At 40.8% G+C, this 17651-nt stretch overlaps 2 protein-coding genes across 3 annotated transcripts in view; both read right to left on the bottom strand.

The window, feature by feature from the left end:
* LOC119790020 overlaps positions 1–6918 on the bottom strand; it is a 28267-nt gene extending 21349 nt beyond the window's left edge. The window contains exon 1 of the mRNA XM_038295305.1: positions 6725–6918. Within this exon, the coding sequence (XP_038151233.1) occupies positions 6725–6832 (108 nt within the window). The 5' untranslated portion in view covers positions 6833–6918. The remainder of the gene's footprint in view (positions 1–6724) is intronic.
* A 1555-nt stretch (positions 6919–8473) lies between these two features.
* Positions 8474–17651, bottom strand: part of LOC119790055 (zinc finger protein 135-like) — a 10506-nt gene continuing 1328 nt past the window's right edge. Inside the window, exons 2-3 of one of the 2 annotated variants that reach the window (XM_038295373.1) lie at positions 11725–11902; positions 8474–10481 (exon numbers count right to left, since the gene is read on the bottom strand). In XM_038295373.1, the coding sequence (XP_038151301.1) occupies positions 8882–10408 (1527 nt within the window). In that variant the 5' untranslated portion in view covers positions 10409–10481; positions 11725–11902 and the 3' untranslated portion in view covers positions 8474–8881. The remainder of the gene's footprint in view (positions 10482–11724; positions 11903–17651) is intronic. The other variant, XM_038295372.1, reaches the window with a different exon arrangement.

Genomic DNA, 17651 nt, shown 5'->3' with positions numbered 1-17651 from the left:
ACAATTAATTTATAATATCGTAATAAAAAAATAGTCCATAATAATAGCAATCACACTTTTTCATCAAAACTTGCAGCACTAGTGGGGTCCTTCAAATAGGGCTGTCGCGGTTAAGGAATTCCACCCTGCGATTATTCAAGGAGGCTAAATATTGAAATATGCAATATTATTGCACCATCTTTTTTTTATTCTAATCTATTAATCTAAATTAATTACTAACTACATGGGAAAATTTCCTTTGAAACAGGGCACTTTAACATTAAAAAAAGGTTATAAAAAGACATGGCAATTTTATAACACTTTATTGAACGCAGCTCAAAGGGCAGTAATGGCACAGATATGCCTCATTTCTCCGACTGAACTTAACAAAAACAAAATTCAGAAGAAGGCTGAACTTTTAAAGGCAAATTTGACTGCAGCATCTTTATGAAAAAAAAACAGGTGCCCGTTTTGTTGTTTTTTTTGCTTTGGTGCGCCTGTTCGAGATTACCGTATTTTCACGACTATAAGGCGCATATAAACGTCTTTTTTTTCCCTCAAAATGTGCGACGCGCCCCATAATGCGGTGTGCCCTATGTGTTACTGCGGACGTTGTTGAGACCGCCATGAGAACGTTAAAGGGGGAAGTGTGGACGTGGATTGTGTATAAAAGAACAGATATGTGCTTTATGCAGAACATTGTTGTCCTAACAACCCCTGAAAATGGCAAAGAGACACACCTATAAAGCACAGTTTAAACTGAAGGCTATTAGCTACGCAGAGGAACATGGAAATCGAGCGGAAGAAATGAAAATCGAACATTTTCAAGGAGGTCCGTCGTGGTGCTTTCGTTTTACGAAACGGTGCAATTTTTCCATCCGGACCAGGACTACAGTGGCTCAGCAACGTCCGGCGGATTATAATGAAAAGCTGGCGAACTTCCACTCCTACTGCAGCAAACACATCGCTGACAAACGCATCCAGCCAAGCCACATCACCAACATGGACGAGGTGCCGCTCACTTTCGACATCCCGGTGAATCACACGGTGGAGGAGATGGGGACCAGGACAATAGCGATACACACAAGGGGGTATGAAAAGGCGTTGTTTACTGTTGTGCTTGGCTGCGACGCAAATGGACAGAAACTGCCGCCTATGGTGATTTTTAAGAGAAAGACTTTGCCTAAAGAGACTTTTCCAGCTGGAGTCGTTATTAAGGCAAATGTAAAGGTGTTTTTTTCCACTCATCACCATCGCTGTTAATCTGTGACTCAATGCGTGCCCATCTCACAGCCGATGTGAAAAAAAAGGTGAAACAAATGAACGCTGTGCTTGCTGTTATTCCGGGAGCGCCGGGCAAGTTACGCCACAGTTTGCGGATGGATTGTAGATGCTTGGGCTAACGTGTCTGCTGGCACTGTTGTTCGAGCTTTCGTGGAGCCGCCCGGCACCGACAGTGACTCTGACAGCGAAGAAGGGGAAATTGGCATGTCTGATGCATGCAGCTGTTTAATTCAGAAACAGAGGATGATGACTTTGATGGGTTTGATTAATACTTTGTAATAAATACATGAATAAAGCACAAACATGCTCAGTTTTGCTCCCGCTCTATTATTAAATACGCAGTAGAGGTATTTAAACGTAGTAGAGGATATTTACCGGTATATAAAACCCGCGCCCTATAATCCGGTGCGCCTTATGTGTGTGTTAAATACAGTAATGGCACACATAACTGAGACTGCGCCTTTTAGTACAGTGCACCTTATGGTCGTGAAAATACGGTAAATGTAACAGGCACCATAATTCTTAATTCACACACAAACAAATGAGGGTGATTTAAAGCTCAGCCATGTCCTTGTTGCGGACAAGAAAAACCAGCATGTTAACTTTATGCGGTTTGAGAGGATCTGAGAGGGGTGACAACATTTCCAAAGACACTAAAAGCCCTCTCTGACGGTGCGCTCATTAGAGGAGCGACCGGAATGCAGGTTTCTCCACAGTGGAAAATGGCACCATCTCTTCAACCAGGTACAGTGTAACAGCGGCTGTTAGGTGTTTATGTCTGTCACTGTCTCTGTTGTACTTAGCGACTCGAGCAAAGGCTTCGCTGACTCCAAGCTGTCGACTGGCACCGACATGAGCCGCCGCGCGCCTCTGTGTGGCAGAAGGGCGTAACAGCTGGATGGTAGTTCGCTAAACGAGCCCCTAAATTTGTTGTTTCGACGTTTTACTTGAACCGTTTTGCTGCAGATTTTACAAATTGCTTCGTTTAAATTGTTCGGCTCCCCCTTTTCATTTGGTTGAAAACCGAAATGCTCCCAAAGGGACGAAGTAACATTTGGTTTTGATACCAGTGCAGCTGCCATTGTATCCTTCTCAACTGTTGTCCCAAGATGCAGTGATGGCGGTGGCTTCTTAATATTGCTATATGTCATTCGTGCGGTTACCGTGACAGCCCTACCTTCAAAGACTATGTCTCAGACATCAATTCGATCGGTTTGAGTCTTAAGCCACACATCATCTCCAAGTTTCACATCCCTATAAAGACAGCACTCAAAGGCTACCTTCAAACTACAGGCCTTGATGATTAACTCTGATTATTTTGTGTGGTAGTTCACATTTCCAAATAAATGCAACTTGTATATGATCTCCTGCAGCCCTAGATGATAAACTGCATATAAACCGTTCAGACTTTTAGCTGGGAATATTTCATAGGGTCTACAGCTTGGTGTCACATCTTTAGGCTTTGCGGAGTGTAGGGGGTCCGGGGTATCCTTCTCCAGAACATTTTGAAATTTAGACTCTCTGAAACACTATTTCCTGCATTTTGATGTGGAATGCAGCTAACTTGTTGTCTTTATTACAACACTACTTTGTCCTGATAATGGGAAGTATGTGTGCTTGAACAGAGGTGGAAATTTCATAAGGTAGACATGAGTTAATTTTTAGTTGCAATATTATGTTTAATAGGGTAATTCAAACAATCAAAGTGTAATTCTACATTCACACCACATCTTGCACAGCAAAAAAAGCATCTACTGCTTAATTTTTGATGCTTTTACACATTAAGGCTAGACGTGTGAAGTGCGTCCTGAAAAGTGTGTACTGATGCTTCTGCTGCTCCTGTGTTCAACGGCAAAGACTGGCTTTGCTATATATGCTGTCATAAGTGGGTCAAAAGTAGTTTTATTATGAAAAAAAAATTATCTGGTTAGCCAGTTCATCAAGATCTCGATCCTGCCATAATATATTATTTCGCTGTCGGAGCCCTTCAGACCCCCACATACCTGCTATGCGCTCACACTGGGAATCCAGCGACCGTTACCTCAGGTCCGGTCGCCTCTCTGTAAGCTTTTTCTGCTGGTTCCAATGACAACAGTGCTGATGCAGAGCGCTATGATCACTCCTCTGAAACTGTTTAATAACGACAAAATTAACTTAAAAGGTCAAAACCTGCTGGCAAAATATGTTCACTTTTATTATTCTGGTGCCTGCAGTTTTTACCACATAACTGAAAAACGCTAACATCTACTTCCAGGCGCTAAGAACGGGCATATGCGGTATGTGGGGGTCTAAGCGGCTCCGACACAAACAGTAGCCTGGATGAACTGACTGCACAGACAATGTTTTCAGGTGGACTTTCACGCATAAAAATATTTTAAAAATACCTCTTACCCACTGATCACAGCAAATATAGCAAAGACGCTCTCCATTGGGAGTGAGACTCACCCATTTCACACACTCTCACTCCATATTCCCAATTTCTCACACTAAAAGATGACAGACATTACAACTTAACTCCATTACATTTATGTATAAAAATATCATGGTGATAAAAAACCAGTCCGCATTTTTAATACAACCTTATTGCTAAACAGTGTTAGTTTCATCAACCATAAAGATGACGAAAATATTTCGTTAACGCCCCTTTTTCCCGTGACGATGACGAGATAACGCACAAAAATTGTTTCCAGAAAATAAAAATATGACCAAAATAAAAAATTATTTTCGTCAACGAGACTAAAACCAGACAAAATTTACGATCCATTGACGAATGGATATTAAGAAATGTAATTGTTTATAATTAATTTGTAATTGTTAATATAAGTGTTTCTTGAGCTTCATAGAAGATTACGCGTTGTTGCGCTGTTTGTCCCTACATGGCGCCTGTCCCCACGGTGGCTTGCAGCGCTCAGTCAGTGCTAGGAGAGGGCTCATACTCATAGCTCAACTTCGCAGTCATTGCGGATACCGGTGTGTGGTTTGTTAAACAACGCATGCATGTATGGAACCATTTCTAAAATTTGACTAAGACTAAAATTGATTTTCATCATTTAGACTAATACTAAAACTAAATCGGGAAGGCACTGACTAAATATGACTAAGACTAAAATGGATTTTTGGTCATTGTGACTAAGACTAAAAAGAAAAAGAACCATTGCATTTTACTTTTCTACGGAGCCCCCTACTGTAGGTGTCAGGGTAAAAAAAAAAAAAAAAGCCGGTGGAAATCCGTGGGCATGGATTGATAAACTGAGCGAACGGTTTTCCAATCCATTCGCCCAGATTAAGAAACTGTGCTCTCGGTTTATTGATCCGTGCACGCAGATCAATAAACTGTGTGTCCTGCTTTGCATTCCGTGCGCACACAGCTGCTCCGGAACCTTCAGAGTTCGATGCATGGGTCGCACCTACAAGGTAAGTTTAGTCAATTAATTGTTATGTATATATAAACATATAGACTTAGTGCAGTGCAATGTGTTAATGAGCATGCTTAAGAGCATGAACTTACATCGAACTCTGAAGGTGCTGGAGCAGCTGTGTGATTGATACTAGCGCACGGATCAATAAACCGAAAGCCCAGTTTCTTAATCTGCGTGCACGGATTGGAAAACCGTGCGCTCAGTTTATTCATTCGTGCCCACGGATTTCCAACGGCTTTTTTTTTTTTACCCTGACATAGGGTGACCAAACGTCCGTATTTCCCGGGACATATCCGTATTTCACGTCCTGTCCCGGGCGTCCCGGGTTTTTTTTAGAAAGTGAGGAAATGTCCTGATTTTTTAAATTACCTTAATTTAAATTTACAGGCACTAGGGCACTGCGCACGACGCTGCGTGTAACGTAATCCCTGAGCCGCGTCAGTGCGGGCAGCCCTGTTCTTAATCAGAATATAGACGGCAACAACATGCAAAAGCGCAAATGTATGTTTACCAACGATTTACAAAAGAGTTTCCCCACTTTCAGGCCGGGTCGAGACAAATGGGAGGCCTTGTGCACAGTGTGCAAAGCAGGCACAGATGTCTCGGTGTCCAATGGAGGTTCAAGGAATCTGAAAAGCCACCTGGACTCCGGAAGTAAAAATAGTCTATTGATATGTTTGTTCGTTTTTGGTACATTTTGAATAATTTTTGCTACACAAGAGGTATTTTTTGTTAATTAGTAAATTTGTTAATTTATTTTTTCCAATAGCCTACAGAACAGACATTATTTCGTTCATTACTGAGGCTGAGTATCATCTGTTATTGGGAGTTGAGAGTTATTGTTAACTTTTATTGTTAAGTGACGGATGTTTAGATGAGACATTATTTCTTTCATTGTGATTTTCATTCATTACAGCAATTGTTAAGCATTTTTAATAAATACATTTTGAATGAAATTATCATTTGTTATTGCTGTTGACTTTTACTGAAAAGCATTTTTAATAAATCAACTGTAAATATCATGTTATTGTAGGATTACGTAGGTCTATGTTAAGTGAGTGCATGCCACAGACATCGCTATGCATGAGAACAGAGATCCCCCCCGCTCCAAGGTGTCCTGGTTTTCCCAAATGAAAATATGGTCACCCTACCTGATACCCAGAGGGCTCCGTACTTTTCAAAAGATCAGCCACCATAGAAAAGACCAACCACATACAGAGAGGATGTGCAGAACAACTCAGTTATCCATAATTCATAGAGAAGAAACCACAAGGATGGTCTCATTTTAATAATACTTTTCTTATTAATATATCCTTATTTTGGTCCATTGAATATATTAATTTGATTTCCATCACAAGTGCCGTCTTGTACCATGGTGATTTTTTATAGAATCTACAGCCTCCTAGAAGGTCTCAGTTGATTAGCTGTTTTGTCAATTGTAAGAAGAACTAATAACATAATGAATTAAGCTTTTTAAACTTTAGCCTATTAGCAAATATTCATACACAGTGAAGTTTGCATGGGATTCGATTGCACTGGTTCCTGTATCAGTGCCAGTAATCCAGTGATAACTTATTAGTTTACCATTGTTTATTTTACTTAAACTGCAGAGAATAATTAATAAACAATGTTGTGAAATTCTCAGTTTACAGTATATTTAATATGCAAGGATTTAAGTAGGGCCCATTCTTCTTTACTTCAATTCTCCAAAAATCACCAGAATATAGAAACTAATATATATTGTAAGAAAAACTTTCCACATAACTAGAGATCAATTATTGTTACTCAGTAATATTTATTGTGCTTTAAAAAAAACTCACATTCTGACACTTCGTTTCAGTTAAATCCTCTGAAAACCTCCAACCTATAGCTGCACCTGTCCTCTTAGTCTTTTGATCGAATCCTGACAGGGTTTCCTGTCCAAACTATTTCAAAATCTCACCCCAAGGTTAAAAGTTGCATTTTGATGTATTTGTACCCATCCCTGCCGCCACTCCCCTTTCAGTTGCTCGTTTATTCAGACCACCGTGTGGTTCACTAACCTGCAGCTGATGTCCAGCAGTCTGAGCTGGTGCCTCTAGTCGATGTTTTTTAATATTTCTGCAGCAGAGGGTTTTCTGTCTCTGATGTTTCTGCAGAATCAGAAACATTCATCTCACAGAGACAGAGTCCTTTACCAGACGACGATAAAACAAGAGGAAACGCAGAAGCTAGCGCTGCTAGCACCTCCTCAGTGTTTACTTCCGCCAGTTGTCTCATTCTAAGCTCACCGTCAGAAACAGTAGCGGCGCTTTAAGTTCCCCCTCCAGCTCACTGATCTCTATTATTATTCACTACTGCGTTGGTTGTATGGGGTTCAAGTGAAGCCAGCGGCCACCATATTGGTACTCCCTAGTTAGACCGGTCGCAGTATAAACCATGCGCGCGCTATAGCATCGAAAAAAGATGATGTTCTCATTTTCAGGGCGACTTAAGACGTTTAAAATAAAGATATATTCACCACTTTGACACACTTGCTGTTTCGTAGAATAAGTAGGTAACTTTAACTTATGAGGGAAAAAAATAGGCACATCCAGTTTGAATTCAATGAAGTCTCTTAATCATGTAATATAACATATTATACAAATCCATCACAATAAAATTAATGTGTAGCACAATAATACAGATAAATTGATTATGTACATGTAATAAACATGTATTTATTACATTGTTACAGTTATTACATCTTATATGTCTGATAATGCATGCTATAAAACTATTCCTCACCCATCGCGGGTGGTCTCCCCTCTTTTTTCCTCCAAGCACCACTGATGCCTTCAACTTCCAGGGTTTCTCCAGCTCTTCTCTGAGCCCCTGGTATTTCTCTAGTTTTTCATGTTCTTTTTTCCTGATGTTGCAGCCACTTGGTATTGCTATGTCAACCACAACCACTTTACTCTCCATTTTGTCCACCACCACAATGTCCTGTTGGTTTGCCATTACCATTCAGTCTGTCTGTATCTGGAGGTCCCACAGGATCTTGGCTTGATCATTCTCTACCATCTTTGGAGGTGTTTCCCACATTGACCTTGGGGTTTCCAGCCCAAACTCTGCACAGATGTTCCTGTACACTATTCCAGCCACTTGGTTATGGCGCTCCATGAAAGCTTTCCCGGCCTCTTACAACCTGCAGTTACTGGATTGTCTCAGGGGCCTCGTGTATATATATATATATATATATATATATATATATATATATATATATATATATATATATATATATATATATATATATATACATATACACACACACAATTTTTTAGTTGCTTATTCCATCAATATAACATGCAATATAATTCAGCACATAACTTTCAAATGAGAAATACAAAAAACAGTACAACAATGAGAGCGTCATCCACTTAATTACTACATAGACATTTTACAGTGATTACTTTCTATTTACTTTACCTTCTATTTTCTTCATAATGTCAATGGCTAATGTAATCAATGTCTTTGAGTCAGTCCGAGATAGGCAGACTAATGTTGCACTACATACTATACTGTAGGATACATCAGCTTATATATCGATTTTCTTGGTAAGTAGATCCACTGACTGTGAAATTACCAGTGAAACATCTTCCCACAGCTGGTAAACTGCTAGTTTTTTCTGCAAAATTCTACACATTTTTACTCTGTGTCTCCATGGGAGTGGGGGATACCAGTATGGTAGACGGAGGCTTAATTTTTTTCGGGGACTCAGCAATCCAGTGAATGAATACAGTTTAGTGATCTAACTTCACACATTAGTTTTCTCAAAGAAAACTTTATTTAACTACTGTACATAACGTCAGGTACCAGTACAGAAAGGCATAAACAGCATTCACAGAAAGTGTATAATGCGTATGCTAATATAGAAAAAAACCAAAGATAAAAGAGGGAAAATTAATAAAACAATAATAATAAATGTTTAACATTGTATTATACATAAAATCAAGAACAGAGCATCAAACCAGCAGATTAAATGTACTCACAAAAGCAAGAAAATTACCAGAACATTTGGTTCTTATATATTCTAAAGATTTTTGCATGGACAAGATTATGGGTATGTGGAGTTGGAGAAAACAGATATGCCTCACTAATGAGTATATGAGCTCTGATTGGCTTCTTGTACCAGAAACAAATGCAAACTGGAAATACAGTCTTCTAAAAAAAAAAGTAATCTAACTGTGATCTGTCAATGACTGATCCCCCACTAAATTGACTCTCTTCCTTGAGTGAGTTCTCATGTGCCGAACCAAATCACTCCTCTGTATGAAGGATTTTTTGCACATTCCACAGTGGTATGTCTTCTCCCCGGTGTGGGTTTTCATGTGTCTGGCCATACTACTAAATTCACTGAAAAATTTACCACACACCTCACATGACGACAACCGCTCACGGGTGTGAGATTTTAGGTGACGCTTCAAATAACTGCTCTGTCTAAAAGCCTTGTCACAAAAATCACAATTGTATGGTTTCTCTCCTGTATGAATTTTCATGTGCATAGTCAACTTATAGTGTTGTTTAAAACCTTTTCCACAGGTCAAACAGGAGAAAGGCTTCTCCCCTGTGTGAGAGAATAAATGGCAGACCAAATCGCTGCGCTTTCTAAAACATTTATTACACATATGACAGTGATGTGGTTTCTCACCTGTGTGAGTTTTCATGTGACGTGCCAAATCACTTCTCTGTCTGAAAGATTTCTCACATTGTTGACAGGGATAAGGTTTTTCCCCTGTGTGGGTTCTCACATGATACTGAAGAGTGGTTTTCTGGATAAAACTTTTACCGCAGACAGGACATGGGAAGGGTCTCTCTAAGGCGTGAGTTCTGCTGTGGGCTGTTAGGTCAGGCTGCCTGGGGAAACCTTTCCCACAAGTCAGACATAAAAATGGTTTCTCACGTGCATGAGTTTTCATGTGAGATATCAAGTCCCTGTACCGAGTAAAATATTGACCACACACTTCACAAGTAGTCAGCTGGATTTTATCACCTTCTTGTTCTGAGTGCTCCACATTGTTTCTGTTGTGGCTCCTGCTGTCCTGATATCTCCTTTCAAGATGCTGATCTCCAGCTCTACTTGATCTGGAGTCATTCTGGTTGCTGACTTGTTGACATCTCCTCTCATTTTCATTCTGAACTCTGCAAAATTCCTCCTGCTCTTCTTTAATCTGTCCAGGTTCTGGTTCTTCTTTAATCCGTCCAGGTTCTGGATCTTCTTTGATCCATCCAGGTTCTGGTCCATCTTTAATTTGTCGACATTCTGGGTCACCTTTAATCTGTCCAGGTTCTGGTTCTTCTTTAATCTGTCCATGTTCTGGTTCTTCTTTAATCTGTCCATGTTCTGGTTCTTCTTTAATCCATCCAGGTTCTGGCTCTTCTTTCATCTGTCTAGGTTCTGGTTCTTCTTTAATACGTCCATGTTCTGGTTCTTCTTTAATATCTCCAGGTTCTGGTCCTTCTGTAATATGTCCAGGTTCTGGTAAACTGCGGAGCAATTTCTCATGGGTCTCCATCTGGACCAGAAGCTGCCCCTCATCTTTTAAAACCCATAGTTCCATCAGCTCTTCCTTGATTGGCTGAGCTTCTGATCCAATGGTTGCTTCTGTTATCTGCTGCGGTTCTGGTTCCAATTTGATCCATTCAGGTTCCGGTTCTTTTGGTCCGTCCCTCTCCGTGACCTTCAGCAGTTCTGGTTTTAGTTTCATTTCTGTGGTATTCTGCTTTATTCTGATTGAGAACGAAGGTCCAGCCTTTTACAAGGAAGGGCTAAGCCAGAACCTGCAAGGAGAGAAGGAGAGATGATGCCATGTAAAGCTTTTTGGGAACAGGGAACACTGGAACAGGATTCCTATCTAACGTGAGCTGAAGACCATCTGCTACTGGGATAGGGAGGAGTTTTTTCAGTGGTTTATAACACATACATAGAAAAAAAACAAAACATATAACAAAAGATAGCTCCATAACCTTCGTTTAAACCATCACCCCAATTTCAAGCATATTGAAGAATGACACATTGTATGGTTGAAAAGTTGTGCAAAGTAATGACGTGTTATTTGCTGAGAAATTAGCAAAATTAGGCTACGTTTACACTGCAGGCCTTGATGCTCAATTACGATTTTTTTGTGAAATACGATTTTTTTTTGCATTGATATTTATATTTCCAAATATATACGACTTGTATATGATCTCCTGTGTAAACTGCAGTCATACAACGCAAGTGTCTCGCATGCGCAGTAGAGGACACAATGACTTCACAGGCCAACGTGCTCTTTTTTTCCGGAAGTAAACATGGCTGCTAGTGCCGCGCACATCTAGCGGTCTTTTCCAACCATAAAAACACAATCTTTTCAATATGTGTAGACATAATACTGCTCTCCGCATCATCTGCCATAGTTGTTGTTTTTCTTGCCACTTCTGCGTAGCAAGACGCAGAATAGTAACCTTTGTTGGGTATTAATGAAACGGATAAATCCGACCTGGCCGTTCAGACACAGGTCGCATTTGAAAAAATCAGATTCATATCGGATTCAGGACCACAGAGCCAAGTTGCCTGGGTTGCATTGGGAAAAAAATCGATCTGTGTTGTTCAGACAGCCATGAAAAGATCAGATCTAGGTTGCATACGGGCAAAAAAATCGGATTTGGGTTGCTTCAGGCTGCAGCCTTAGTGAAATTAGTGAATGAACAATGTGCTCACTGTTCTTGATTATATGCTCTGTTCAGGTCTCTGATTATATGTCCTGTTTGCGTCTTTGATCATATGTCCGATGCAAGTACTTTGAACATTTACTTTAAAAATGAAGAAATACAACTTAGGATATTACAATAGAAAGGTTCCAAGAGTTTGTATCATATAGTACAGTGATTCAACAGCTCTGTACATTTTTAAACTACAAGCAGTGAATGTGAATGATTATGATCTATTTTGTGACCTAATAAACAGTTTTACTTTATTTTATTATGAAATGATCACCTGACTCCAGTTCGTCTATGTAACTGACTTGAGTGGGCAAATGCTCACATTCAATGGAGTCTGGCAGGTTGGAAAGGTATTCTCTTCATGGATATATCCCAGTTTACACTGTTCAGGGCAAATGGGAGACAGTGTGTGTGGTGCCATGTGGATGAGCAGTTTTCTAATGTCAATGTTGTGGATCGAGTGGCCCATGGTGGCTGTGGGTTATGCGGTTGGCAGGCGTCTGTTATGGATGAAGAACACAGATGCAATTTATTGATGGTATTTTGAATGCAAATAGATACCATGACAAGATCCTGAGGCCCATTGTTGTGCCATACATCCAAAAACATCACCTCATGTTGCAGCAGAATAATGCACGGCCCCATGTTGTGTGGATCTGGACACAATTCTTGAAAGCCGAAAAAATCCCAGTTCTTGCATGTCCGGCACGCTCACAGGAAACGTAAGCCATTGAGCATGTTTGGGATAAGCGTATACAACAGGTTGTACCAGTTTCTGACAATATCCAGCAACTTCGCACAGCCATTGTTTTAGTCAGCACCCCATCAGTAAAACAAAACTGCACCTTCAGAGTGGCCTTTTATTGTGGGCAGTCTAAGCCACACCTATGCACTAATCATGGTATCTAATCAGCATCTTGAGAATTGCTCACTATCAAAGATTTAGACTCTTTGGAAACAACTTTTGAGGTAAACAGTTATACTGCGTACGTGGAAAAAGTTTCAGATCTTTGAGTTAATCTTCTGAAAATGGGAGCAAATCCAAAAGTGTTCCGTTTATATTTTTGTTGAGTTTATTTTGGTGAGTCTCCCCTCTGTCCCTTTGTTTCTCTGCTGTTTGTTCCTCACTAGTAGATAACTTTCAGTCTAAAGTCTCAGACATCATTAGCTGCATTGCTCCAATTAAAGTGAAAGTCTTTTCCGGTAAGAAAAAATCTCCTTGGAGAAGTGCTCCAGCAGTTAGAAGTGAAAAAAGGGAGTGTCGTAAAGCTGAACGCAGGTGGAGAAAGACGAAACTCCAGGTTCACTATGACATCTATAAAGAGAGACTTTACAGATATAGCTTACAACTGAAAAATGCAAGAGAATCTTTCTTCTCTGAAATCATTAACAAGAACATTAATAATACTCGCGCTTTATTTGCCACAGTCAACAAGCTAACAAATCCTCCTGTGTCCGTGGCTCCTGAACTCCACTCCACCCGGGCCTGCAATGAATTTGCTAATTTCTTTACTGAGAAAATCCTAAAGATCAGAGGATCAGTTTGTACATCCATATCAAGTTCAGTACCAAAGTTGTCTCCAACTGGAATTGATCTTGGCCAAATGTCCAAATTCAGCCAAATAAACTATAAAAGCTTAGAGGAAATCATTCAGCAGCTAAGTTCCTCCTCCTGCTGCCTTGATGTTCTACCTACAGCTTTCTTTAAGAAAGTTTTGCCTGTCATAGCATCTGATTTGACACAGATAATAAACACGTCCCTTCTGTCAGGTGTTTTCCCGCAGTCCCTAAAAACAGCAAATATTAAACCACTGCTGAAAAAGAACAGTTTAGACAAACTACTACTCCAGAACTACAGGCCCATATCAAACCTCCCCTTTATCAGTAAGATTATTGAAAAAGCAGTGTTTCAACAGTTAAACACTTTCTTAGATATGACCAGCCGCTTTGACGTGTTCCAGTCAGGTTTCCGTGCTCACCACAGTACAGAGACTGCCCTTATCAAGGTGTTTAATGACATCCGTATAAATACAGACTGCGGAAGAACCACAGTCGGCCTCTCTGGTACAGCTCTCAACTGGTTTAAATCCTACTTAAAGGACAGGGACTTTTTTGTGTGAGTAGGCAACTTTACATCAGAGATGACAAAAATCACATGTGGGGTTCCCCAAGGGTCCATTCTGGGTCCCCTCCTATTCAATATCTACATGCTCCCTCTTGCTCAGTTAATTAAAAACAACAACATCAGCTACCATAACTATGCAGACGACACACAGCTTTACATCACCATGTCACCAGGTGACTATGAACCAATTCAAGCACTGAGGAAATGCTTAGAAGAAATCAATGCCTGGATGTGCCATAATTTTCTTCAACTGAATAAAAACAAAACTGAAGTAATAATCTTTGGACCAATAGAGGAGAGATCTAAAGTTAGCACACAGCTTCAGTCGCTTCAGCTAGTAACCACTGATCAGGCCCGAAGTCTAGGTGTAGTGCTGGATTCAGACTTGAACCTCCAAAAGCATTTAAAGACAATTACAAGGTCGGCTTTCTATCACCTGAAGAACATTTCCAGGATTAAAGGACTAATGTCTCAGCATGATCTGGAAAAACTAATCCATGCGTTTATTTTTAGTCGAATTGATTACTGCAACGGTGTTTTCACAGGTCTGCCTAAAAAGTGGATCAGACAGCTGCAGCTGATCCAGAACGCTGCTGCCCGTGTCCTCACTAAGACTAAGAAAGTAGAGCACATCACCCCAGTTCTAAAGTCCTTACACTGGCTCCCTGTATCTCAGAGAATAGACTTTAAAATACTTCTGTTAGTCTATAAATCTCTGAATGGCTTAGCACCTAAATACATCACAGACTTGCTATCAGTGTATCAACCCTCCAGACCACTCAGGTCTTCTGGCTCCAGCCTGCTCTGCATACCTAGAACCAGAACTAAACATGGAGAAGCAGCATTTAGTTCCTATGCTCCACTTATCTGGAACAAACTTCCAGAAAACTGTAAAAGTGCGGAAAGCCTGAGTTCCTTTAAATCAAGACTAAAAACACATTTGTTTAGGATTGCCTTCGACTGTTCCAGTTAAACAATTCAACAAAAACATGTTTTCTTTAATCCAACTGTTTTTAATATTCTTTTTTTGTTTCTGCATTTTTTATTTTATTTTATTTGTTTTTTATTTTTTCCTACTTGCTTTGATTCAATGTTTTATCTTCCTGTATTTTAATCATGTAAAGCACTTTGCATTGTCTTTGTACTGAATTGTGCTATACAAATAAATTTGCCTTGCCTTGCCTTGCCTCACAAGCTGACAGACAGATGCGCGTGTTTCGGGGTTAGCATGACATGTTGGTCGTGTTGCTGTTAGCATAAACAAAATGTGTTGCACAATGCTTGCACACTGTTGCAATTTTATCCACAACTTTCTTTCCGCCTTCATCGTAGGTCACTCTAAATGCAAAGCGGTCCCATACAGCAGACCTATAAAGTGCTGCTGGCGTGTCTTCCAACTCCTGTTCTTTCCCACTCGCCATACCCACACAATTCTCCACAACAACTGATTTTTTTCTGCTACACCCGGCTACGCTGCTTCGCTTCTTCTTCTTCTTGTTTACTACTGGTGGTTGGTTTTGGCCGCAGTACCGCCACCTTCTGCTCTGGAGTCTAATCGCTTCGCCTATGAGGAAAAGGAGCAGCGCATGAACCGAACGCAACACACGCGAACCGAACCGAGACAGTCGAACCGAACGGTTCTGACGGTTTTCATAAACCGTTCCATCCCTACTGTGTAGCAAATACGGCAAAGAAAACAAACATGATTACTCTGTGGGTGGCTGTCAGTCTATGGAATCTGGAGAGCATCTGTGAACATAGACACAGTAAAAGAAACATTGACTGGATGTCCATTTCTCAGGCTCAATAGAAACAACCCATCACACAGCAGCTGGAGGAGACGCTGATGGATATATGAACACAAACACACAAAGATGAAAATATTGTTCTGCACTGCCCATGCTACAGGAGGAAAGGCTGCTCTTTTAGTTATGGACAATATAGATATTGAAAATACTTTATTGTTATTAACACTTAATATTTCAGACCTGTTTCAGATCTTCAGGCCCACTATGAATGTATTAAATGACCCATTTCTACAGAGGTTAAAAAAGCAGTTTTTATAGTGCCCCATAGTTACCACATTTAATTATATTCTACATATTTGCTGGTGCTCCAATGGAAGAAAATCAAAGGAAAATATATGAAAGAAAAAAAAGGAATTGTTCATACCGTATTTTCATGACCATAAGGCGCACTGTACTAAAAGGCGCAGTCTCAGTTATGTGTGCCATTTCTGTATTTAACACACACATAAGGCGCATCGGACTATAGGGCGCGGGTTTTATATACCGGTACATATCCTCTACTACGTTTAAATACCTCTACTGCGTATTTAAAAATAGAGCGGGAGCAAAACTGAGTATGTTTGTGCTTTATTCATGTATTTATTACAAAGTATTAATCAAACCTGGAAGCTAGCCGCGAGAGACACATCGCTGATGACACAGAGCGCTGTGATCACTCCTCTGAAACAGTTTATTGACGCATAAATTACCTTAAAATGCAGAAATCTGCTGGCAGAATATGTCCACTTTTATTATCCTGGTGCCTGCAGTTTAGATTATTTAGATGAGAAACACCTACTAGCCGCCGCGGTGAACCGCGAGGAGGTGACCCGGCCAGAGGCTGCTGTTGAATGGTATTCCTACTGACAGCGCACCGCTGTATGTGGGGGTCTAAGCGGCTCCGACAGAAATAACATTGGAAGGCAGGATGCTAATCTGAATGATCTGACTGCAATAATTAAGTTTTCAGGTGGATTTTCTCACTTAAAAACATATTAAAACTACTTTATTCCCACTGATCACAGCAAATATAGCTGCAAGGCAAAGAAAGGATAGAGTAGCTCCGCCCAACGCGCGTCAGACACACTTTTGCACCGCGCAGCAGGAGCAGCAAAGCTGCTTCAGCCGCAAGTCAGAACTAAAATGGTACAAACAGCAAAAATGAAGCAGCAGACGCGTGAACGTAGCATTACTTTGAACGGCCGGTTCACACTGATGTTGAGCGGTTGAAGTTCCTTTGTCAAACCTCCCGGAATAACAGCAAGCACAGCGTTCATTTGTTTCACCATGTTTTTCACATCAGCTGTGAGATGGGCACGCATGGAGTCACAGATTAACAGTGATGGTGATGCTTGGAAAAAAACCACCTGGTCTCCTTACATACACCTCCCTCAGCCACTCTTTCATCATCTCCTCAATGAGGAGATGAGGAGTTCTGCGTAAAGCACATACCTGTTCTTTTATACACAATCCACGCCCACACTTCCCCCTTTAACGTTCTCATGGTGGTCTTAACAACATCCGCAGTAACAACACACATAGGGCACACCACACTATAGGGCTCGCCGCACATTTTGAGAGAAAAAAAGACGTTTATATGCGCCTTATAGTCGTGAAAATACGGTACTTCTATAGAAACAGATTTTCAAACTGAAACATATATGTCTGGTTGATCTGTAGAGTGCCTTGAGATGACTTGTGTTGGAAAAGAGGAAATGGGCCAATTCAGAAGCTAGAGTTTTGACTGATAACCAATCATATAAAAAGAGAAAACGGCCTTAATTTTCTCTTCTGCAGTGGGGTTGGGGGGGTTTATGGTAACTTTCATCGTTATGATAAATTTCAATGATATATGATAGCGGAAAGACTGCACAGTGTCAATTGTGGAGTCACAGAGGGTGATGGCGATAGCTGGGGCTGAGTTCTTCCTGGGAACTATCATCTCATGGACCTAAAGTGGGAGCTGAACATCAACTCCCTCACCAAGAAAGCCCCGCAGAGGATGTACTTCCTGCGGCAGCTGAAAATATTCAGCTTGCCAAGGACAATGACGGCGCACTTCTCCTCCATCACTGAGTCCATCCTCACCTCCTCCATCACCATCTGGTATGCTGGTGCTACCGCCAAGGACAATGGCAGACTGCAGCGTGTTATCTGGTCTGCAGAGAAGGCGATTGGCTGCAATCTCCCATATCTCCAGGACCTGCATGCAGGATTCTGAGGCATGCAGGGAAGATTGTGGCTGATCCCTCGCACCCCAGCCACAAACTATTTCAGTCTATTAGTAGCCTTTTCAACAAGGCCCAGAGACCCCTGTAACACTGACACTGCCTCTCT

Source organism: Cyprinodon tularosa, unplaced genomic scaffold (genome assembly GCF_016077235.1).
Source record: "Cyprinodon tularosa strain WSP-4 unplaced genomic scaffold, ASM1607723v1 ctg353, whole genome shotgun sequence".
Taxonomy (NCBI): Eukaryota; Metazoa; Chordata; class Actinopteri; order Cyprinodontiformes; family Cyprinodontidae; genus Cyprinodon; species Cyprinodon tularosa.
This window is presented reverse-complemented; position numbering and strand designations above follow the sequence as displayed.